The 23,632-nt window shown below is 49.2% G+C and overlaps 1 protein-coding gene across 2 annotated transcripts in view; it reads left to right on the top strand.

The window, feature by feature from the left end:
* Window positions 1–23,632, top strand: part of MDN1 (midasin AAA ATPase 1) — a 902,759-nt gene that overhangs the window by 113,900 nt on the left and 765,227 nt on the right. For both annotated transcript variants that reach the window (XM_082250237.1, XM_082250236.1), the window contains exon 13: window positions 8,228–8,340. In XM_082250237.1, coding sequence (XP_082106363.1) covers window positions 8,228–8,340 — 113 coding nt within the window. The remainder of the gene's footprint in view (window positions 1–8,227; window positions 8,341–23,632) is intronic.

Here is a 23,632-nt window from a genome sequence, read left to right as displayed (position 1 = left end):
TGTGCGCGAAGTGGGGTTCCCCAGATGTGGACCTGTTCGCGTCTCGTCTAAACAACGTGGAAAGGTTCGTGGCAAGGACGCGCGACCCTTGGGCAGACTCCTCGGACGCGTTAGTGGCGCCCTGGCATCAGTATCGTCTGATGTATGCCTTTCCACTGATTCAACTACTGTCCAGGCTTCTTCGCAGGTTAGCCTCGGAACCGCACACAGTGATTCTGATGGCACCGGACTGGCCTCGCCGGTCTTGGTACGCAGACCTCATAAATCTGGCAGTCGACGCTCCGTGGCGTCTACCGCTTCGAGAAGACCTCCTGTCTCAAGGGCCGATATTCCATCCTGCTTTACAGTCGCTGGCTTTAACGGCCTGGCTGTTGAAAGCCAGGTCCTGAAGGATAGGGGTCTCTCCCCTGAGGTCATTCCCACTTTGATCAAGGCTAGAAAAGCCTCTTCGGGGAAAATTTACTACCGTACTTGGAAAGCGTATTTTGCTTGGTGTGAGTCCAGGGGGTATTCCCCTCGCTCATACTCGGTGTCGAGTGTTGGCTTTCCTTCAAATGGGAGTGGACCAGCGTTTGGCGTTGGCCACGATTAAGGGTCAGATTTCTGCGCTGGCCGTTCTCTTTCAACGCCCTGTGGCGTCTAATTCATTGGTTAGCACCTTTGTTCAGGGGGTGCGACATTTGGCCCCTCCTAGGAGGGAACCTTTGCCTCCATGGGACATGAACTTAGTTCTGTCCGTGTTACAACAGGCTCCCTTTGAAAAGATCAGGGAGATCTCGTTGTCTCTGTTCTCCAAGAAGGTTGCCTTTTTGGTGGCGATCACTTCGGCTCGCAGGGTGTTGGAGCTGGCGGCTTTGTCCTGCAACTCTCCCTACCTGGTGATCCACAAGGATAAGGTGGTCCTGCGACCTAACCCATCTTTTCTTCCGAAAAGGATCTCGGAATTTCACCTAAATGAAGACATTGTCTTGCCTTCGCTCTGTGCGAAGCCTAAGCATCCGAAGGAGGTTGCCTTGCATTCCTTGGATGTTGTCTGGGCGATCAGTCTTTATCTGTCGTCCACTAAATCTTTTCGCAAGTCGGATTCCTTCTTTGTCCTTCCTGAGGGACCTCGGAAGGGCATGGCGGCGTCGGCTGCGAACATCGCCAAATGGATCAGACAGATCATTGAGCAAGCCTATACCTTGAAGGGGAAGGTTCCCCCCCCTTCCCTGTGAAGGCGCACTCTACCAGATCTTTGAGTTGTTCTTGGGCTTACCGTCATCAGGCTTCTGTGGCCCAGGTGTGTAAGGCGGCGACTTGGTCGTCCGTTCACACCTTCTCAAAATTCTATACGGTGGATGTTCAGGCATCGGCTGATGCCTCCTTTGGCCGTAAAGTTCTCAGTGCGGCAGTTTCTTTGGGACCCTTGTTTTTGTGGGCCCTTGGTTGTTGGGGTGTTTTACCCCTGGGTTACTTGTTTTCCTGGGTTGTTGCTCCTGTTGAGCACGTTTTCCTGTTGCCCAGTTGGTTCTCTTACTGTGGTAAGGTTCCTTTCTCTGATGTGGGTACTGCGTTGCCTTTCTACGGTTGCGTCTCCCACCCTTCATGTCTACACTGCTTTGGGACGTCCCATTGGTGAGGACTTGGAAGGGGGCGGCGACTGTCGGAGGACGTAAGAGAAAACTGAATTTTTGTAAAATCTTACCGTAAAATTCCTTTCTCTGAGTCCTCCGACAGTCGCCGCCCCCCGCCCCTCTTTTGGGGTTTTTGTGTACTCTTACTGCTATGCTACCAAACTGAGTTGGGAATGCTGGTGCAGGGAGGTATTGACTGAGGGGACAGCCCCTAGGGGTGTGTCTATGCTAAAAGCTTTTGTATTAACAATTCTTGTTGCCTAGCTACTCCTACGAAGCAAAGGTCAATACCCATTGGTGAGGACTTGGAAGGGGGCGGCGACTGTCGGAGGACTCAGAGAAAGGAATTTTACGGTAAGATTTTACAAAAATTCAGTTTTTCGACCTAAAAGCAAAACGATATGTCTGGTGGAAAATTAGCACTGCACATCACCCTGAACATATGTTGGCAGCATCATGTTGTGGGATGCTTTTTTTTTCAGCAGGGACAGGGGGAATCTGGTCCGAGTTGAAAGTTTGCATAAGACTTGAGACTGGGGTGGAGATTCCCACTTCCAGTAGGTCAAGGACCCTAAACATACAGCCAGAGATACAATGGAATGGTTTAGATCAAAGCATAATATGGGTTAGACAGGCCCAGTCAAAGTTCAGACCTATATTTGAGAATCTGTGGCAAGATTTGAAAATTGCTGTTCAGACACTCTCTCCATCCAATTTGGTAGCGCTTGAGCTATTTTGCTGCAAAGCATGTTCAAAATTTCACCTTAGATGTGCAAAACTGGTAGAAACATACCAAAAAACTTGCAGCTGTAATTGCAGCGCAAGGTGGTTCTACACGGTATTGACTGAGGAAGCTGAATACAAATACCCACCACACTTTTCACTTATTTGTAAAAAAATATTGGGAAACAATTTATTTTCCTTCCACTTCACAATTATGTGCCACTTTGTTGGTCTATCACATAAAATCCTAATAAAATACATTTACGTTTTCGGTTGTAACATGACAAAATGTGGAAAATTTCAAGAGTTTTAAATACTTGAAGGCACTGTTTATTTTAATTGTCCTACTTTAAATTTTTAGATTGGTGGATATAGACTTGAATCTCACCATTATATTTTATTATTTCTCTTTCGTTCATTGACGGACGCAGTTCTCTGATTCATATCAGTAGGTTTATACTGCCCCCTACAGGAGTAGGACACTAGGCAGGAAAAAGTTCTGGCTATGCCTATGGGCAGTCCCGGAGGGTACACCCTCTCTCTTCTTGCATAGGATGTCCGTTTTTAATCTGCCTAGTAAGGACCTAGTTCCTTGCTGGGATTTCTGGTCCTGGCATATAAATTATTTTATGTAGAATTTTTTTTAGCTAGCCTTTTTCTCCCCCGGAACTTTTTTTCCTGTGAGATCTTCAAGCAATTACGCCGGGCTGGGCGACAGACTGGACCCCCATATCCAGTGGTCACCCCAGTCTGGCCAGCAAGCTCATGCAGGCCTTAGCTCCGCGCTGGGTCGGCCGCGACGTAGACCCACTGGACGGGGACTGGCCCCGCGAGTTAAACGTCTCACCAGGACGCACACGACAGGGTCTAGGCTAATGTTGCAGCGTTCCTATTTGGCCGACGGCCATCCTACTCCGGTGGCCTGGGGTCCTGTCAAGAGATGGCGCCCGCCTGTGTTCCCGGTATGGTGAGTAAATGTTCTCCCTCCCCCCCACCCCCCCTTCCCTGGCGGATTTTGGGGTGGACGCGGGCCCTCTCCCTGGGACGGTCGGACCCTAGCACTCTTGGGTTTCCCTCTGTCCTATTGTGACCCCCCCCCCCCCCCGTGACCCTGTCCCCTCGGATGATATTGCCACCTCCCCTGCCGAGACAGGCTTTGGTGGACGCACTGGCTGTTTTCGGTGCGTGGCATCCTGCAATTTGGTGGTCGCAGCGGCGGCTGCGCCTAGGGGGCACAAGTGGCATCTGGCACTCACATGCCACCCAGGGCTCATTTTGTTTGCTGCTCATGTAGGAGTGGAACCGTCTGAGACGTTCCCCTGGGGTGTCTAAGTGGCCATTAGCCGTTGCCCTTTTGGGGGAGTCTCTGGTACAGAGGACTGTTTCCGCCTTTGGTGAACGTACGGTCTCCTAGCTGAATGGGACTACCGTTGTTCCGGTGGACGAATCCCCATCCTTTAAGGACTTGGGGGATAGGATGGCACAGACTGTGGCCTGCGCTCTGTGCTCCCTGGCGTAGCTGCACTTGGAACAATGTTCATAGTGGCCCTTGCTGCGCAGACTCTGCCTAATGGGCGGAGTGCAAACACCGCAATTTGGTGTGGGGCATGTCCCTTATGCTCTGGGGAAGCTGTTGGACCAGCTGGCGCAGGGGCTGCGTTTTGTTTGCAATGCCACGCTGGTCGAGGCTCCCTTGTATAACACCTTGTCGTTTTTGGTGGTGGTTGACCGGAGTGTTGGTCTGCGGATCAAACTTCTATGAAGGTCTTAATGGATTTCCCTTTTCAGGGTTTATTGCCTGTTTTGGCGCTGCCCTGGATGACATAAACTGTCAGGGGTGAGGGCCTTCGTCGCAGTCGGGGTTCCTCCCTTTCGGCTTGCGAACAGTTTCTTTGTCCCTCGGGGACAGTTGATGTGGCGAAGTCCTTCCAGACTTCTGTGTGGGTTCCAAACTACCCTGGTTCGGCGTACATGGGTTTGTTTTTTTCCAGACCTGCGGACAAGGCCTACGTGGCCTGAAGGTGCTTCCTCTCCCATCTAGGGGGTCAAGGACCTGCGGCTGGCCTGGGTTCAGGAGGTCATGCGGTCCAGTTTAAAGATTGAGTTTTGATCCGGTTATTTCCGGTCAAGTTTTTCCCTTCCAGTGTGTGGCTATCTCCGGATCGCTTACAGGCGGTCTGTGGGGCAGTTCAAGCTCTGGTTCAACAAGCTGGACCTTCTGGTCTTTTGTTGGTTCCGTGCAGATCACAAATTCAAGTTGGTATTGGTTCGCACAGTAGTGGCTTCTCTACATAAGGGGACTTCCTGGCCTCCATAGACATTAAGCTGCCTACCTTCACGTCCAGTTATGTTCTGTACAGCTATGGGTTCTCCGTTTTTTGCAGTGGGGAAGGATCTCTTGGTTTGTGGCGTTACCCTTTGGTCTCGCTTATGCTGCTAGGGTCTTCACGACGGTGTTGGCTCCAGTCCTGGCGCTGTTGCGACAGCGTGGCGTATCGGCCCTGGTTTCTTGGCCGCTCTACTTCTCCGTTTGGAGTCCCCTACAGTGCTGACAACGAAGTTGGTTGTCACTGTGGGAACTCTGGTGAAGTTCAGGTGGGTTCTGAACCTTCAGAAATCATCCCTGGTCCTTTCCATGAGACTTGATTTTCTGAGTCTGACTTTGGATTTGTCCTCGGTCAGGGTGTTTCTCCCTCCGCGGTCAAAACTCTTGGCACTTTAGACTGCGGTCGACTGTTGCTTTACCGCACATGGTCTTCTTTTTGGACCTGCATGCAAGTTCTGGGACTGATGGTGGTGTTTTTTTTTTTTAAGACTGTCCCTTTCGCTCAATCCCTCTGGGGATCCCCCAGGAGGCACTCCTTCTCGAAGGCGACAGGAATCCAAACTCTCTGGACTTGCAGATCAGGCTGGGACGGGTGCGTCTTGCTCTGGAATCCTTCCTCCCCGTCTACTGGACAATTGCCACCACGGATGCAAGCTTGTCTGGGTGGGGAGGAGTCCTTGGCAGGTTTTCTGCTTTGGGAGTATTGTCCCTGGAGGATCCAGGTTACTGCTTATTGTCCTGGGGCTGAGAGCATTCCAGCCATGTCTAGTTCACTGGATCGGGCACCTGCAGCTGTCCGGTGCACTTTCAATTGACTATGCTGCGACCGTACCTTGTCATTCATCATGGGGGCACCGTAAGTGTCCCTGCTGCTTTAGAAGTGATGTTTCTTTGTTGGGCAAAACGCCTTGTTTCGGCTCTATCTGCTGTTCCCTTTCCAGGGGGGAAACAACACAATTGGTAGGCGGTTTGCCTCAGTCGACAGGCCCTGGATGCAGGGCAATGGTCCCTTCATCCGGAGTCGTTCCAGCAGTTGTGCCTTCGTTTGGGGGCACTCCTGACGTGGGCCTGTTGGGATTGCATCTACAGGATAGTGCAGAGGTCGTGGCCCGCTCCCAGGACCCTCTGGCGGGTGCAATGGTGGCCTCATGGGTTCTGTCATGGGCAAGAACATTCGCTAGGTTCAACATGTTCAATGCTGAGATGTTTGGCGTGGTCACCTGTGCAAGGCTGACGCCGGCATGGTCGTGCGAGAGTGCTCGCGGATGGGCGGAGGTCAGTGTCAGCTGCTGTCTGCCTTTCCTCCTGTTGCTGCCAAGAATCCTTCGCAGGATCGAGGCGGCAGGGATTTTGGTCATTCTTGTGGCTCCGGACTTGCTTCGCCGAGCTTGGTACGCCGACCTGGTCAGGCTTGCCGCTGACGCTCCTTGGGTTTCTTCTCTCCGGGGCCGATCTCACGTCCGGCTTTACGTCCGGCTTGTCGGCTTGGCTGTTGTAAGCCAGGGATCAAAAGACGGTGGGTTGTCTGCTTTGGTGATTCCCACCCTGCGTAAAGCGTGGGAAGCGTCTTCTATGATGATTTTTTTCATCATATGAGAAAGTCGCATATTGCTTGGTGTGAGTCTTCTTGGGCTCGCTCTTGCTCTTACTGTCAAGGGTCAGGTTTCGGCTTTGATCATTTTTATTCCACAGGCCGTTGGCCGCCCGTTCCCTGGTGCGTAACTTTTTTTCCAAGGGATGCGACACTTGGTTATTCCGGTGCGACCTCCGTTGCCAACTGGGGACCTTGGTTGGTGCAGTCGGTTCTTCCAGACCCTCTTCTGCGAGTATCGTGGGCATCCCCTGCTTACCTTACTGTAGAAGGTGGCGTTGGTTGCTGTCACTCTGCACACGGGGTGTCAGCACTGGCGACATTGTCCTGTCATTCTCCCTATCTGTCCATGTCCTATGGAATGTGCGCTGCATACTCTGGATGGAGTTCGGGCACTCAAGGGGTATTTGGCGACTACTGAGTCTTCCCATATTTAGGTTCGCTCTCTGTGCTTACGGTTGGCCCAAGGACAGGGCTGCCTGTGTCTGCTGCGACTATTTCCAGATGAATCGGACAGTCGGTGGTTCAGGCTTCTTTATTTATGGGTCAGGTCCTACTGTTCCCTGTTTCGGCGCTTTCGACTTGGGCGCCTAGCGCTTCCTGGGCTTTTTGCCGTACAGGCATCTGTGCTTCAGGTTGTAAGACTACCTGGTCGTTTGTTCACACCTTTGCTACGTTTTTTATGAGGTGGATGTGCTGGCATCTGCAGATGCCTCTTTTCGGCCGCAAGGTTTTTTGCTGGCTGCTGTTTGGAGGGCTTTTGGTCTTCCTTGAGGGTGTTTACTGTTTGTTTTTCAGGTGGGCCTTATCTTTTGTTCTGATCAGTCCTTTGTTGCCTGGTTGGCTGTTTTTGGCCTTGGGGACTTATTCTTTTCTGCTGTTCCCACCCCTCATTTTATGGCACTGCTTTGGGACATATTTACTGATATGAATCAGAACTGCGTCCGTCAATAAATGATGGAGAAAACTGGATTTTTGACTTACCCTAATATCCTTTTCTCTAGTTCATGGACGGATGCAGTACCCATCCCTCTATTTTGAGTTGGGTTGGTGTTTCTTTCTGACACTGCTTCGATACAAAACTGACGTCCTATGCAGGAAGAGAGAGAGTGTACCCTCCGGGACTGCCCATAGGCGTAGCCAGAACTTTATCCTGCCTAGTGTCCTACTCCTGTAGGGGGCAGTATAACCCTACTGATATGAATCAGAACTTCGTCTGTCAATGAACTTAAAGCGGAGTTCCTCCCTGGAATGCTTTTTTTTAAATAAAAATACCCCCGGGACAGTCAGGGCTAGTACATTCCACAATGGCTAGCCTCTGATCTGTCCCGGGTTGCACTTACCTTTTTAGGACAAATCCTTACCTTGAAAAAGTATTCTCCAGCGCTGCCATCTCAGGTGTGGGCAGCTTGAAGCCTGCGCGATCCTCTTCTGCGTCCTCTTCCGTCTTCTTCGGTCCCACGATGCACTGCACCGGCCCCGCCGTCACTTCCGGTGCGCGCGCGTCATCCCTCCACAGCTTCTAGGCATGCCCAGAAGCTGTTTAGAAGGGAATGACCCGCGCGCACCGGAACTGACATCGGGGCCGGTGCAGGCGCATTGATTCCTGGGAGCGATGACGTTCAGCTCCCAGGAATCATTGCAAAGCCAGGAAGTGACGAATCGCCGTCGCCGCCGAGGGGAGGAAGAAGGAAGTAAGGTAAGTATTTTCTTCTCTACGAGGTAAGTGTAAAAAAAAAAAAAAAAAAAAAAATGCGATTATCCATTTTTTTCAGGTGACCCGGAGCGAGAAGATGGAGGTAAGTATCATTTTAGGGTGGAACTCCACTTTAAGAGAAAAGGATTTTACGGTAAGTCAAAAATCCAGTTTAACCACAGCTGACTTTTTGGTATCCCAAAAGTATTTTAGCTACACTGTACTCCGTTCTAGAGAAGGTCATCTCAGACTTTTTTTTTTTTTTTTGATTCTAGGCAGAATTTTATTGCCAGCTTTATAAGCCAGAGATTGCTGTCCGAGAGTTGGATGTCTCTGTTGGAAGAGTAGAGATGCTTCGAAAACAAACTGATACAATTCGTGTTCACAAGTAAGTTGTTTTATATGTTCTGAAAATTATTATTTTTTATCTCACAGTAACGTAGTAAATTCTTGCCTCTTTTCCAAGAAGTTTTGTAATAGCTACTGGCTCTAGAAGTTTACAGACTTACGGTTTCATAAACAGTTAAGACTTCTAGATTTATGGTGATAGTGCACATTGGTGTAGTTGGAACCAAGTGCAGAAGCATTAAGTCAAGGGTCTCAAACTAGCGGTCCTCCAGCTGTTTCTGAACTAAAAGTCCCATCATGTCTGTCTGTGATTCATGCTGGTTACTTTCAGCCTTGTAATGCCTCATGGGAGTTGTAGTTCTGCAGCAGCTGGAGGGCCATCAGTTTAAGACCCCTGGTTTAAGTGGTTTAGCAAAAGCCTGAAGACCGTGTATGACTTGCCTTTCAGGTTTGAATCCAGAGCACAAATAGGTGTAAAGTTAGGTATAACCAAAAATAATTACCCCTGCTGAACGGCACCACTGAGACAACGGGAAATCTTAAATTTTAAAGGTGAGGGTAAAGTTCAAATTGGGGGGCATGTATTTTGGGGACAGCTCTCTAAGATGCGAATTGTAGTTACTTCCTCTTGTGTCTCCAAGACAGGGAGTGAAGGGAAATACACTTCAAGGGTTTTTGCCTTTTTGTTAACCTAAGATGTTTCCTAGGAGCAATTATCACAGATTCTTTTGATTTGTTTTCCAAATGAAATTGTTTTCATAGTCGTACTATACAAGACATAGTTTATAGTCAAGAAAATGGACACTGGCTAAAAAAAGTCAGGAATCCCCACCCAAGCATAACTCCTCTCAGCTCAGCCAAGCCTCAGATTTTTGCTACTGTCTGAAAATAATGGGCATGTGTCCCTGTTTATCTAAAGCTCTTTTACTTTGCTTCTTTTTTTATTATTGCTCCTTGCCTGCTCCTTACACCTCTGATGGGGCAGATATTGGCTTTATTTGGATTGGTTGGCAGGCACAGAGGGACTTACTGCATGATGCTCTATAGATCTAGGGTAGTAATCTCCTGGATGGGAGTTGAGTCCTTGGATGTGCTTACCGTGATAGGTGAAAACTAGGCCTGCTGTACCAGGGAATTCCTCTGTGTATCATTGAAGCATGTTGAAATTTCCCTAACAGTGTTTCACTGTATAAAAGTACTTTTGGGCTGTTTTCTATTATGGGACAGTGATAGTGGTGGCAGAGCTGAAGAAGAATGGCATGGTTTCCATCTGTATTTTCAGGCCTGTTTTAAGCCTCATAAACAATAACCTTGTGCATGCAGAGATGTGGGGGACAGAATGATGGGGATGCCCTCACCCCTTATAGGGGTGAGGGGACGTCTATTTTCTTTCCGGACACATGGATCTCGTTTATCCATTACAAATGGGTACTCATTGATTCGGTCCGGTTACAAGATCGAGTTTCGATCCTTGCCTCCGGCAAGGTTCTACTTTTCTAATTTGCGTCTGTCTGCCGATCGGCTTCACTGACTTCTAGGAGCGGTACAGGATTTGTTGTCACAAGGGGTAATATTCCCAGTTCCAAAGTTGGAATGTTTTATTCAAACTTCTTCATGGTACCCAGGAAGGAGGGGAAGGATCGTCCAATCCTGGATCTCAACACCCTGTACCAATTTGTGCGGGTTCAGAATGGAATCCATTTGCACAGTTGTGGCTTCTCTTCATCAAGGGGACTTTCTAGCCTCCATCGACATCAAGGACGCTTACCGTCATATCCATATCTACATCGGGCATCAGCGTTTTCCTCCCTTTGCTATAGGCGAGGAGCACTATCAATTTGTAGCGTTGCCCTTTGGTCTCGCCTCAGCTCCTCGGCTGTTCACAAAGGTGTTTGCTCTGGTATTAGCCTTTTTGAGACAGCTGGGGATTTCGGGATTGGAGTACCTGGACGATCGTCTAAGAGCGGAATCGTCATCTGTCCTGCAGGAGGATCTGGACATCCCAGTGAGAACTCCTGCGGGAGTTAGGCTGAACTCTGAATTTTCAAAAAAGTCAGCTTCGATTCCGTCCACCAAGTAAGACTTCTGGGGCTGACTCTTGATTCAGCCTCAGCCTAGGTGTTCCTCCCGGAAACAAAACTCAAATTGCAGCATGCAATTTGGCTTTTTCCTGACTTTTTCCTTTTGTCCAACAGTCGGTCGTCTCTCAGAACTTGCATGCAGGTGCTGGGCCTGATGTTTTCCACCTTCCAAGCTGTTCCATTCCCTCAGTTCCATACCAGACTTTTGCAAAAGGAGATTCTAACTAAATGGGACAAGGATCCAGAGTCTCTGGACAATTTTGATCCTGTTTAGTTTAGGCGCGAGAGGATCTCTGGTTAGGTGACTCCACTCCCCCGGTGCTTTGAGAAGGAAAATCCTTTCTCCCCCCCTGTCCTGGACAGTGGTTACCACAGACACCAGCCTGTCTGGGTGGGAAGGGGTCAGCCTAGGGTGTTCTGGTCCAGGGAGGAGTCAAGTCTGCCGATTAACATCCTGGAAATTTAGAGTGATCAGGCTTTGCCTGTCCCAGTAGACAGATCGTCTGCAGGGGTGTCTGGTGAGGATTCAATCAGACAACACCACGGCCGTGGCATATATCAATCACCAAGGGGGCACAAGAAGTGCCCCAGCAGCCAAAGTGGCCAGTATTCTAAGGTGGGCAGAACGCTTTGTTCCAATGCTTTTTGCTTTACACATACACATGGAATATTGGCAGGCGGACTACCTCAGTCGTCAGTCACGGTGTCCAGGCGAATTGTCCCTTCCATGGGAAGTATTTCAACAATGTCTCTGGTGGGGGACCCCTGATGTGGACCTGTTGGCCTCCCGTCTCATCCGGAAGGTTCCAAGATGTTTAGTGGGATTTCGGGATCCTGTGGCAGACACCACAGATGTGCTGGTGGCTCCCTAGGGTCGGTATCATCTGATTTTATGCTTTTCCTCCAATAAAACTTCTGCCAAAACTTCTGCGCAGAAGCCAGACAGCTCGTTAGTACTGGTACGCAAGCCTGGTAAGACTGGTAGCTGATGCCCCTTGGCAGCTTCCTCAGAAGATCTTTTGTCTCGAGGACTGATCTTCCATCCTGCTTTACGGTTGCTGGCTTTAATGGCCTGGCTATTGAAAGCCAGGTGTTGGATAGGAGGTTGTCGGAGTCTGTGATCCCTACTATGTTGAAAGCTAAGGCTGGCCATACACTATACAATTTTCTTATTCAATTTCCTTTAGATTTACCTTAAACTACGTAGTGCAAGGGCCTGCCTGACTGCATACAAATTGAAAGTGTTTAGGTTTGACCCTATATTACATGGTTTTGGTAAATCTAAAGGAAAGTTGAACAAGAAAATTGTATAGTGTATGGCCAGCCTAAGAAATCTACTTCTTGGAAGATTTACCATCGAGTTTGGAAATCGTATATCAGTGTGAGTCTAAGGGGGTTTCCCCCCGTTCCTGTTTTTGCTATCACTTCTACTGGATTTTCTCCAAAGAGGTGTAGATCAGCGTTTGCCTTTGGACACCATTAAGGGCCAGATTTCAGCTTTGGCAATTTTCTTCCAAAGACCGTTGCCTGCAAATTCCTTGGGTCAAGCTTTTGTGCAGGGGGTTTGCCTCTTGGCCCCGCCGGTGCGGTCCCTGGAAGGACCTGCTACTGTCGGTCCTTTCAAGACTGCCCTTTGATGGTGAAATTCCTTTACCTAACTTGTCACAGAAAATGGCTATTACTTCTGCATGCAGGCTCTCGCAGCTGCGTTGTCCTGTCGGTTGCCTTATCTGGTTGCCCACAGGGACAAAGTGATGCTCTGCCCATGTACATCGTTCTTCCGAAGGTCGTTTCGGGGTTTCACTTGAATGAGGACATCGTGTTGCCTTCCTTATGTCCTAAGCCAAAGCACCCGAAAGACGTTGCTTTGCATTCTTTGGGACTGCCCCATGGGTGTAGTTAAGCTTTAACTTTTGGTAACCCTTTTCCGCCTAATGTCCTACTTCTAGGAAGAGCATCAACCCATCCATCAAATGAAGATATGTAGCTGTGTCCGTCAATGAACATCAGAGTAAAGGATTTTACAGAAAGACAAAAATCCAGTTTCTCTATCATTCATTGATGGACGTAGTTATCTCTGATCCATATCAGTAGGGTAATACTGCCCCCTACAGGAGTAGGACACTAGGCACAAAAAGTTCTGGCTATGCCTATGGGCAGTCCCTGAGGGTACACCCTCTTTCTGCATAGGATGTCAGTTTTAATCTGCCTAGTCAGGAGTAAGGACCTAGTTTCTTGCTGGGATCTCTGGTCCTGGCATATAAAGTATTGTGTGTAGATTTTTTTTTTTTAGCTAGCCTTCTTGCTTCCTGAACTTTTTTTCCTGTGAGATCTTCAAGCAATTATGCCGGACTGGGCGACAGACTGGACCCCCATATCCAGTGGTCACCCCAGTCTGGCCAGCAAACGCGTGCAGACCGTAGCTCCGCGCTGGGTCGGCCGCGACATAGTCCCACTGGACGGGGACTGTCCCTGCGAGTTAAGTCTCGCCAGGACGCACACGACAGGGTCTAGACTTGTGTCGCAGCGTTCCTATTTGGCTGACAGCCCCCCTACTCTGGTGGGGTCCTGTCAGATCGCGCCTACCTGGGTTACCGGTATGGTAAGTAAATGTTCTCTCCCCACCCCCCCCCCCCCCCCGGCAGATTTTGGGGTGGACGTGGGCCCTCTAACTGCGATGGTCGGACCCTCACACTCGTGGATTTCCCTCTGTCCTGTTGTGACCCCCCCGCTCTAAAGCACCACCCCTCCCCCCTCCCGCGTGGGGGACGTTTTGGGCCTAGTGTGCAGGCCGCGCCGGGGGAGTGCGCCATCTGCAGGCGCTCAATTGATGGGGGGGGGGGGTTTCTGCAGTGGATGGGCGTTTTGGGGGGTCCCCTTGTGGGTCGCGATTCCCGCACGGGGCCGCCATTTTGTTGTAGCCTCTGGTCTGCTTCTATGGCGGTGGCCATCTTGGTACACCCGTTTTCGCCCATTTTGCGTTAGAATTTTTCCTGGGGAGGGCCTGGAGGACAGTGAGTCATGAGGGTGGCCTCTCCATCTCTGTGGGGGTCTGCTGGCGCACGCCTGGCCTCCGGGGGGGTTCTGTGGGGCCGCTTGAATTTTTTTTTTTTTTTTTTTTAATTGCTGGCAGGCTCCTCCATGTTCAGTATGGACCCTGCAGGCCATTTGTTCCCCCTCACAGAGGCCGTAGGGGCTTCCGGGTCTCCACTGTCCATCGATGCCTCTTCGGCAGTTCGGAAAGCATTTGGGCCCGGGTGAAGGTGGTAGGTGCGCTAAAACGTTTCTCTGCCTACCCCTGCCTCATCTGATGTCTCGGAGTCTGGCGTGGGGGCCTCCCTGCCGGTCTGTTACCTCAGACCCTGTCTCCTCAGATGATGATGACCTTTCTACCTCCCCTGCCGCGACAGGCGCTGGTGGATGCACTGGCCGTTTTAGGTGCGTGACACTCTGCAATTTGGGAGTCGCAGCGGCGGCTGCGCCTTGGGCACAGGTGCCATCTGGCACTCGCATGCCATCTGCTTTTTCCTGGCTGCTCATGTAAGAGGGGACCGTCTTGAGACGTTCCCCTGGGGGTGTCTAAGCGGCCATTAGACGTTGCCTTTTGGGGAGTCTCTGGTGCAGAGTGCTGTTCCGCCTTTGGTCGATGTACGGTCTCTAGCTGAATGGGACTACCGTTGTTCTGGTGGAGGAATCCCCATCCTTAAGGACTTGGGGGATAGGATGGCACGGGCTGTGGCCTGAATTCTGTACTCCCTGGCGTAGTCTGCACTGTGAACAGTGTTTGTTTGCCCTTTCCACACAGACTCTGCCTGATGGGCGGAGTTCCACAGCTGAGACTTGGTGTGGGGCATGTCCCTCTGGCCCTGGCTGAGCTGTTGGTCCAGCTGGCGTAGGGGTTTTAATTTGTTTGCGATGCCGCGCTGGTCGAGGCTCCCTTGTATGGGTCACCTTGTCGTTTTCGGCGGTGGATGTGTAGCGTCTACTTGCTTTGTCTGCGGATCAAACTTCTAAGAAGGTCTTAATGGATCTCCCTTTCCAGGGGTATCGCCTGTTTGGGGGGGGAATGGGGAGTTTTTTTTCTTCCACGTGCTAACAGGGGTAAGGGCCTTCACTTTTCGGCTTGTAAACAGTTTCTTTGTCCCTCGAGGACGGTCGATGTGGCGAAGTCCTTCCAGACTTCCGTGGGTGGTTCTAAACGACCCTGGTCGGGAGAACATGAGATTGTGTTTTTTTTTTTTTTTCCCCAGACCTGCGGACAAGGCTTACTCCGCCTGAAAGTGCTTCCTCACCCATCTAGGGGGTGAAGGGAGGTCCTTGCCGGTCGAGGACCTGCGGCTGTCCCGGATCCCAGGCTGATGGTGTTCAGGAGGTCATGTGGTCCATTTGCATGATCGAGTTTCGATCTGTTTTTTTTCTGGTAAGGTTTTTTCCCTTCCAATGTATGGCTGTCCCCAGATCGCTTTCAGGCGCTCTGTGGGGCAGTTCAGGCTGTGGTTCAACAAGCTGGACCTACTGGTCCTTTTGATGGTCCCGTGCAGATCAAAAATCCAAGTTAGTATCTGTTCCCTCGGTGGTGGCTTACTTGCATCAGGGGGATTCCTGGCCTCCATAGCCATCAAGCTGCCTACCTTCACGTCCTGTTATGTTCGGGACACCTATGGGTTCTCAGTTTTTTGCCGTTGAGAAGGATCTCTATCGGTTTGTGGCGTTAATCTTTGGTCTCGCTTATGCTACTAGGGTCTTCACAAAGGTGTTGGCTCCGGTCCTGGTGCTGTTGCGACATCAGGGCATATCAGTCCGGGTTTCCTGACCGATCTGCTTCTCCGTGTGGAGTCCCCTACAGTGCTGACAAACAGTTCAGGTGGGTTCTGAACCTTCAGAAGTCATCACTTGTCCCTTCCATGAGACTGGACTATCTGGGTCTGACTTTGGACTCGCCCTCAGTCAGGGTGTTTTCTCTTGGAAATTCAGACTGCCGTTCAGCTGTTACTCTCCCGCACATGGTCACCCCTTCGGACCTGTATGCGAGTTCTGGGTCTGATGGTGCCGTCTTTCGAGACGGTCCCTTTTTCTCAATCCCTCTCGGGGATCCACCCAGAAGGCGATCCTTCTCGAATGGGACTAGAATCCAAACTCTCTGGACTTTTGGATCCGGCTGAGCTGGAATCCTTCTTCCCCTTTTTCCTGAACACTTATAACCGCAGATGCAAGTCTGCCCGTGTGCGGAGGAGTCCTTGGCAGGTTCTCTGCTTAAGGATTATGGTCCCTGGAGGATCCAGGTTACCGATCAATGTCCTGGGGCTGAGAGTGTTCCGGCTTTGCCTGGTTCACTGGAGCGGGCAGCTGCCCGTTCAATCGACTAGGCCACGACTGTGGCTTATGTCATTCGCCAATGGGGCACCAAGGGTGTCCTTGCGGCCTTGGAACTGTCAATTCTTCGTTGGGCAGAGCGCCTTGTTCCAGCTCTTCCGCGGTTCCCTTTTCCAGATGTGGAAACCTTGACGGGCGGGTTTCCTGTCGACAGGCTTGCGGGGGAATGGTCCCTTTTATCCGGAGGTGTTTCAGCAGTTGTGCCTTCGTTGGGGGCACTCCAGTGGTAGACCTGTTGGCGTTGCATCTACAGGATGGTGCTGCGGTTTGTTGCCCACCCCAGGGACCCTCTGGCGGGTGCAATGGTGGGACCATGGGTTCTGTCATGGGCAAGAATATTCGCTAAGTTCAACTTGACCGATGCCATGGAGTTTAGCATGGTCACCTTCACACGGCTGCCGTCGGCATGGTCTTGTGCGTGTGCTCACGGATGGGCTTAGGTCAGTATCCGCTGCGGTCTGCTTTACTCCTCCCAAGTTGCTGCCGAGAATTTTTCGCAGAATCAAGGCGGAAGGGATTCCAGTCTTTCTCGGGCCTCGCTGAGCTTGGTATGCCGGCCTAGTCAGGCTAGCCGCAGACGCTCATTGGAGAACTCCTCTCAGGTAGGAGTTAATGCCTCCAGGGCCCATCTCCCGTCCAACTTTACGGTTGCTGACTTTGCCGACTTGGCTGCTGAATGCCAGGTTCTGAAGGTCGGGGGTTTGGCTGCTTAAGTGATTGCTTGAAGTTTGGGAAGCGACTTCTAGAGTGATTTTTGTTCATTATACGAGACAGTCTTTCATTGCGTGGGCTCCCCCACGCTCTTACTCGGTGGCCCGGTTCTTGGCTTCCTTCAATGGGAAGTTGATCACAAGTTGGCCTTGAGTACTGTCAAGCGTTAGGTTTCGGCTTTGGCAAATTTCTTCCAAAGGCCGTTGGCTGACTGGCCTGTGCCCTGGTGCGTGTCTTCTTCCAGGTGGTGCAACACTTGGTACTTCCGGTGCGACCTCGGTCAACCACTGGGGTCCTTGATTTGGTGCAGTTGGTTATTTTAGAACCTCTGAGTATTCGAGGGTATCCCCTGCCTACCATATTACAGAAGGTGGCCTTCTTGGTTGCTGTCACTCTGCGCGCAGGTGTCGGCACTGGCGACATTGTCCTGTCGTTCTCCCTATATGTTGATCATGGGGCCAAGTTGTACTTCGTCTGGATGTGTCCTTCCCTCCGAAGGTGGTTTCTGGTGTTTACTTGCACGGGGTCATTGTATTCCCATCTTGTGTCCTGAGCCCTCACATCCTAAGGAATGTGCATTGCTTACTCTAAATTAGAGTGCGGGCATTCAAGGTGTAGTTGGCTACTACTGTCTTTTTGTAAGTCAGGCTCGCTCTCTGTACTTACGGCTGGCCCGTGAACGGGACTGCCTGCGTCTGCTGTGTCTATTCCCAGATGGATCGGACAGACAGTGGTGCAGGTTTATTCAATTAAGGGTCGGGTCCTACCCTTCCCTGTTTCGGCATGTTCTACTCGGGTGCCTAGTGCTTCCTGGGCTTTTCGCCTTGTAGGCATCTGTGCTCCAGGTTGCAAGACGGCTACCTGGTAGTCTGTTAACACCTTTACTACGTTTTAGAAGGTGGATGTGCTGGCATCTGCAGATGCCCCTTTTCGGCCCCAAGGTTTTTTGCTGGCTGTTTGGAAGGCTTTTGACCTTCCTTGAGGGTGTTTACTGTTTCAGGTGGGCCTCATCTTTTGTTCTGATCAGTCCTATGTTGCCTTGTCGGCTGTTTGGCCTTGGGGATTTGTTGTTTTCTGCTGTTCCCACCCCTCATTTTATGGCACTGCTTTGGGACGTCCCTACTGATATGGATCAGAAAGAACTGTGTCCGTCAGTGAACGATTGAGAAAACTGGATTTTTGACTTAGTGTAAAATCATTTTCTCAAGTTCATTGACGAACGCAGTTACCGCTCCTCTATTTTGAGTTGGGTTGGGATTACTTCTGACACTGCTTTGATACAAAACTGACATCCTATGCAGGAACAAAGGGTGTACCCTCTGGGACTGCCCATAGTCGTAGCCAGAACTTTTTTCTGCCTAGTTTTCTCCTCCTGTAGGGGGCAATTTTACCCTACTGACATGGATCAGAGAGAACTGCTTCCCTTAATGAACTTAAGAGAAAAGGATTTTACAGTAAGTCAAAAATCCAATTTTTTTCTGCTGTTTCCCTCCCCTCATGTTTTACACTGCTTTTGAACGCAGCAATAGTTAAGAAGGCTAATGTGTCCCCTCATGAACGAAAGGAAAAATGGTATCGTTAACTTAGCGAAAAAACAATTTCTCTGATGTTTGAAAGACACAGCATCCACCCCTCTGTGGAGTTGGCTTTCTTCTGACAACAAAACCTGCCTATAGTTAAGAGTGGATGTTTACCTCCTGGGACTGCCCATAGGCAGTCATGCTTTTTCTGTCAATGAACATCATAGGGGACGTCTGCCAGATTTTTTTAAAAGAAAAAGTGATCCCGTGGCAAATCCGCCGCTGGGACCACCGTCATTGTTAAAGCGGACCGCCTGCTGTAAAAAAAAAAAAAAAAAATCAGGGTTCTGGGGGTTATTGCAGCTATCTGCTGCCATAACCCCGGTATTTAATGTCAAAGGACCGACATAAATACACGGTGGGCGGTCTGGAAGTGGTTAAGAGGACAGTGTAAAAATTAAAACTTTAATTGTGCAGAATATCGACACCTAATATCGGCTATCAGCCTGAAGGGTTGATATTGGTCCTAATAGGTAGTCAAGAAATGTGTAACTTATGTCCCTAGAACACCTGACTGTGCTCCTTGCATGTTGGGCCTCTTTATGTGGCTAGGCTGTGAAGAAGTCTCACGTGTGGTATTGCCATATTCTGGAGTAGCAGAATGTATTTTGAGGTGTCATTTTTGTTATGCACATTCTATATGTTAGAAATAACTTGTAAAGGGACAACTTTTTCTGTAGTACTAAAAATAAAAGCGTTTTTTTTCCCCAACACGTTTTTGGAAAATGTGGAAAGAAAATGTTTTGTGGGCAAGGTTTTTGTCCTGGTGCTCCAGGGCCATCAAAAGTATAATAGGTAGTTAAGAAATTAGATGTGTACATTTATGTCCCTAGAACACATGACTGTGCCACTTGCATGTTGGGCCTCTCTACAAGTCTAACATGTGGTTTTGCCATACTCAGGAGTAGCGGAATGTGTTTTGGGGTGTAGCTGCAAGTATGCATATGCAATGTGAGGGAAAATACCGATTTTTTTTTTTTTTTTTCCCCCCCCCCCCCCCCCACAATTCTTTGCAGAATAGAGATACCCACACAACACACAATGCCTCCTACTAAAGACCTTAGACTGACTACTTTCTAGAAAGTATTAATTTGGGGGTTTTTGTACTGTCCTTGTTTGTCTCAAATCAAATAGGCTGTCAGTACATCCAGTGTGAGTACATTTTGGTCAACATTTATGAAGAAACATTACTAATTTGCAAAATGTTATAACAAACTAAGAAAAATGCAATTTTTTTTACACATTTTATAGCTCCATTTTTATGGGAAAAAAAAAAAAAACTTTTATATGGGTACAGTTTTGCATGACTGAGTAATGGTTATTCAAAGTGTGAGAGTGCTTAAATTGGCTTTGTTAGGAAGGGGGTATAAGTGCCTAGTTGGCAAGTGGTTAAAATTGAACCCCCCACACACACCTGTACTCAATCAGTGTCCACCTTCAAGTGGATATAGGAGGAGTCCCCTGTAGTGCATTTGCACATCTCTCCCAGCAAGGAGTATTATCTCCAAGGGTTAGAAAGGCTGGATTCATCTTTTTCATGGATAGTGTAGGACCCACTGATAATGGGGTACTTTGACGCAGTAGTGGGCTTGAGCAAGATATGGCCATATGGTGGGACCAAACCCCCATTTTTATTTATGGACGCTCTTCAGATTTGGTAGTAATTTCTTTTGCATTTGCGCGCTATTCTTTTTTTAATGTTAAAATTGAATATGCCCATGGACCAGTGATAAACTAAGGCATCAAAAAAATCTCCATTGATTGAAGGATTTAGCTACCGTCATCTTAGCACCCAGAAAAATAAAGAAAATCAAACGCTGTCACTGTTTAGATAAACCAGGGATCGGGGTGTTAAGAGCCACCTGCGGAGTCCGGGGCACTGACCGACCTGTCACACTCTGAATTAGGGTGAAGATGCCATTCCAGAAACCCTGGATTCTAGGGCACTCCCACCAAATATGACACATCGACCCCATTAACTGGCAATTTCGGAAACACGGGGGAAACAGGCATACGTTCTTGCCAATCTAGTCGGCAACCAGTACCAACGGGTGAGTACTTTTAAATTTAGCTTCAACCAGGGCAACATTAATAACACCCCTATATGATCTCAGGAAGTTCATGTGCCAGGACTCGGTGTCCTTAACCTCACCTAGGTCCGCGTCCCAGTCAGCCATATAGAGGAGCCTAGGAGGAGGACACAGTAACAGCCCATAAATCAGAGAGATACCACCCAAGACCCCCCCCCCGACCTTTCTGCATCCCGTGTACACAGTTTTTCATAGGGTCTTTCTTGGTAATGATCTGGTTTAACTGGCCAAAGGGAGTGAAGGTAATGCGACATTTGCAAAGAGCGGAAATGTTCCGAGCCAGGCATCTCGAGAACCTCCCTACAATGCCTGAGAGTGAAGGGCCCTCTGTGGGTGAAGAAATGTCCGATCCTATATAGACCCTTATTCCACCAACACCTAAGCGCTCTAGCATCCTGCCCTGGAGGGAAGTCTGAGTTACTGAATAAATGAGCTAGTGGTTTAAACGGGGAAACCAACTGACCCCTAGAACGCACTTTATCACAGAGCCCCACTGAAAATGACAAAGTAGGCACCAAGATTGGGGGGGGGGGGGGGGCACCGCAAAAGGTAATCCAACGTATAGTCTGGAGTCGCCATTCTCTCCATGTACACCCAATCTGGTTTAACCTAACGAGAGTAAATTATTGAATTGTGTGATTTGGGCCGCTTGAAAGTGTCTAAATCGGGCAACCCTAAACCACCTTGGAGTCCTTGGATAAAGTAGAATGTTTCCTAAACCGGTGACCCGCTCCACACATTGTATGATATTTTGCCTGAAGTACGTGTAGCACTGAACGAGGTACTTGGATCGCTAGGGACCTGAAAAAATAAAGGTTTGGTGGTAGAAGAGTCATTGAATGAAGTTTACCCAACCAGGACAGATTTTGCAGCGACCACTGTTGGAGGTCCTCTTCTAACTTTTGAATGAAAGGGGGTTATTTCTGTTAATACAAGGAGTCTATATGTGCTGTCAAGTTAATACGCAAATATGGGATACTTTACAGGTTTCCAAGAAAAAGAAAAATGGTCCCTAAGGCGGTCCACCACCTCCCCAGGAACAGATATATTTAGCGCCATAGACTTCGCAACATTAACCTCCAGTCCCGACGCTTTACCAAAATCTTTCAATAGTCTAAACACCTTTTGGGGTTGTCATAGGGTAAGTGGGGAACAACAAAAGATCAACTTCAAACAGCGCGTTTATGTTCCTAATCCCCGCAACGCACCCCCTGAATATCTGGGTCTAACCTAATTGCTACTGCCAGAGTTTCTATAGCGATCGCAAAAATTAAAGGAGACAAGGGACAGCCCTGTCTGGTGCTCCTCTTAATATAGATAGGTGCAGAATATTGGCGTTGAAGATGGACCTGGGCTTGTGGGGAAGAGTACAAAGCCCTCAAAATAGTGAGGAACTGAGGTCCAAACCCCCACGCCTCCAGGACTCTAAACATGTACGGCCAAGAGACCGTGCCAAAAGCTTTCTGCAAATCAGTGGATTGGAGGAATCCCTCCTGAGCTAAGCCCCCATTCCATTTAGATCTGAGCAGGGAAATTGCATCAATGGCCTGACTAATCTGGTCTGGCCCGTCGGGGGATTTGGTTGACGATGGGATGACTTCTCACTCGGGCTGCTGAGTGGTAGCTGATCTGGGTGCTGTGGTGGCTTCGGCCGGCTCAGGACAGAGCTCTCGGCTTACACGGCCATCTTAGAGAGCCCTGCGCATACGCCTCAAAATTTTGTATGTTTTTTTAAAAAAAAAACGTATCCTATTTCCGAGCCAAGGTACCGCAAAAATCCAACCAAACCCCCCCCCCCCCTTTTTCTTGAGGCTATGTTGGGGACTACAATCTTTTATTCCATATATACATACTTTGGTTGGGAAGTAGACCGACGCCATTGATAAACTAGAGGCCCTCTTTAGGGCATTTTTTTCTCTGGTAGGAGCAATTCTGCTCCTGGCAGGGGTTTGCAAAGAAAGGATCCTGTGGCTCAAGTGTTGGTTGCTGAAACTTCTTCTTTGCAGGAAAGAAACTGAAAAGCTGTCCTTTTGAGGGTGAAGGCTTGTTTGCAGTATCCTTGGAGGCCTTCATCCACAAGGTGGTTTAAAAGTATGCTGTTCTTTTGAAATCGGTGACAAACCGGAAAACAGTGACACTTTCAGGATTCCAGAAGAGTTCATTTCCTAAGCAACCAGCCTCTGGCTCCAAGCAGAAGCACTCAGAACCTGCTTCTAAGTGGGGCAGCCTGTTGAGAAACTTATGTCCAGTACACTACAACAAAGTGCAAGCCCTGAAGAGATGGATGTTAGTCTTGACCATTTATTTTAGAGACCTATCGTGTGTCTCTACTTAGTGAAAGCCTTTATTCAGGTTGTTGCACAGATTACTTGATCTGGCTGTTTTGCAGTTTCCTCTTTGAACCGCTTTGTGAGATTCCCTTCCTGCTCCTTACATGTCTTTTTGGTTGCCCCTACCTCGGCTCTTGGGGTCTGAGTTGGTGGTTTCTGGAAAGGAAATTCCCTGATCCTTCACCATAAGTGGGGGTTGAGGCATTGGTCCTCTTTCCTCAAAGTGGAGCTCCATTCAAAAGGGGAAGCTCTGCTGGTTCCTACCCCCCCCCCCCTCCACTGTCACATTTGACACTTTTTTTTTTGGGGGGGGGGGTGGAGGAGTGGATACCCGTCAAAACCTGGTACCTGCTCCCACATCCGGGTATGATCACTTCCACAGCTATCGCTGTGATGTACAAAATTTCCGGCTCCACCTTCACTCCCCTCCCGCTGCCTCCTTGGGCGACACACAGGTCCCAGAAGACAGTGGGGCCATTCAGAAAGCAAAGTGCAACTTGCTTGTGCACAGTAGGAAACAGGCTATGAAGCCTCAGGGCTTTACTTCCTGTTTCCCTTAGTGTAGATGTTGACACCTGCACCCAAGGCTGATTGACGAATGGGCTGGGGGTGCCGATATCACGGCTATTAAAAGTCAGCAGCTGTAAAAATTAATGCTGCAGGCACTCCACTATCTCATAAGAGTAAGCAAATATTCACAAATAATGCCTCGCAATAAATAAAATACAGTCTATGTTTAAAGTGCTTAATATAAAAGTGAACCTCCAACGTAAGAGTATGTGCTAGATATATCCCCCTAAGGAAGACACGAGGTCCCTGTGTCACGTGTAGGGGCACGGACGGAGCACTGCCCACACCAACAGGCAGCAGGTGGCTAGAGGCTAACAAATGATTCTACTACACCACCATGATACCGTTTTTGATTCTGGGCTGCTCTAGATTGGTGCACTCACAGAACCAACAGTATGTTAGTAAATTTATTGCATTTATCAAATACATTTTTAAAAAGGGTTTCAGCACTATCGAGTTTCTTTTCCCCTATGTATATCACTGTTTGCCACAAAGAGCAATCCCTGAGGGAGGTTTCCCACTTGGGGGAATTGGGATATTGTTCCTAGCCTAGGAAGGCGCTAAGCCTTTTTTGACCAAGCTGAATCGCAAGGTCAC

This window comes from Pelophylax lessonae (genome assembly GCF_965119305.1).
Source record: "Pelophylax lessonae genome assembly, chromosome: 3".
NCBI classification, from domain to species: domain Eukaryota; kingdom Metazoa; phylum Chordata; class Amphibia; order Anura; family Ranidae; genus Pelophylax; species Pelophylax lessonae.
Note: the sequence above shows the minus strand (reverse complement) of the source record. Positions and strands in the feature narration are given on the sequence as shown.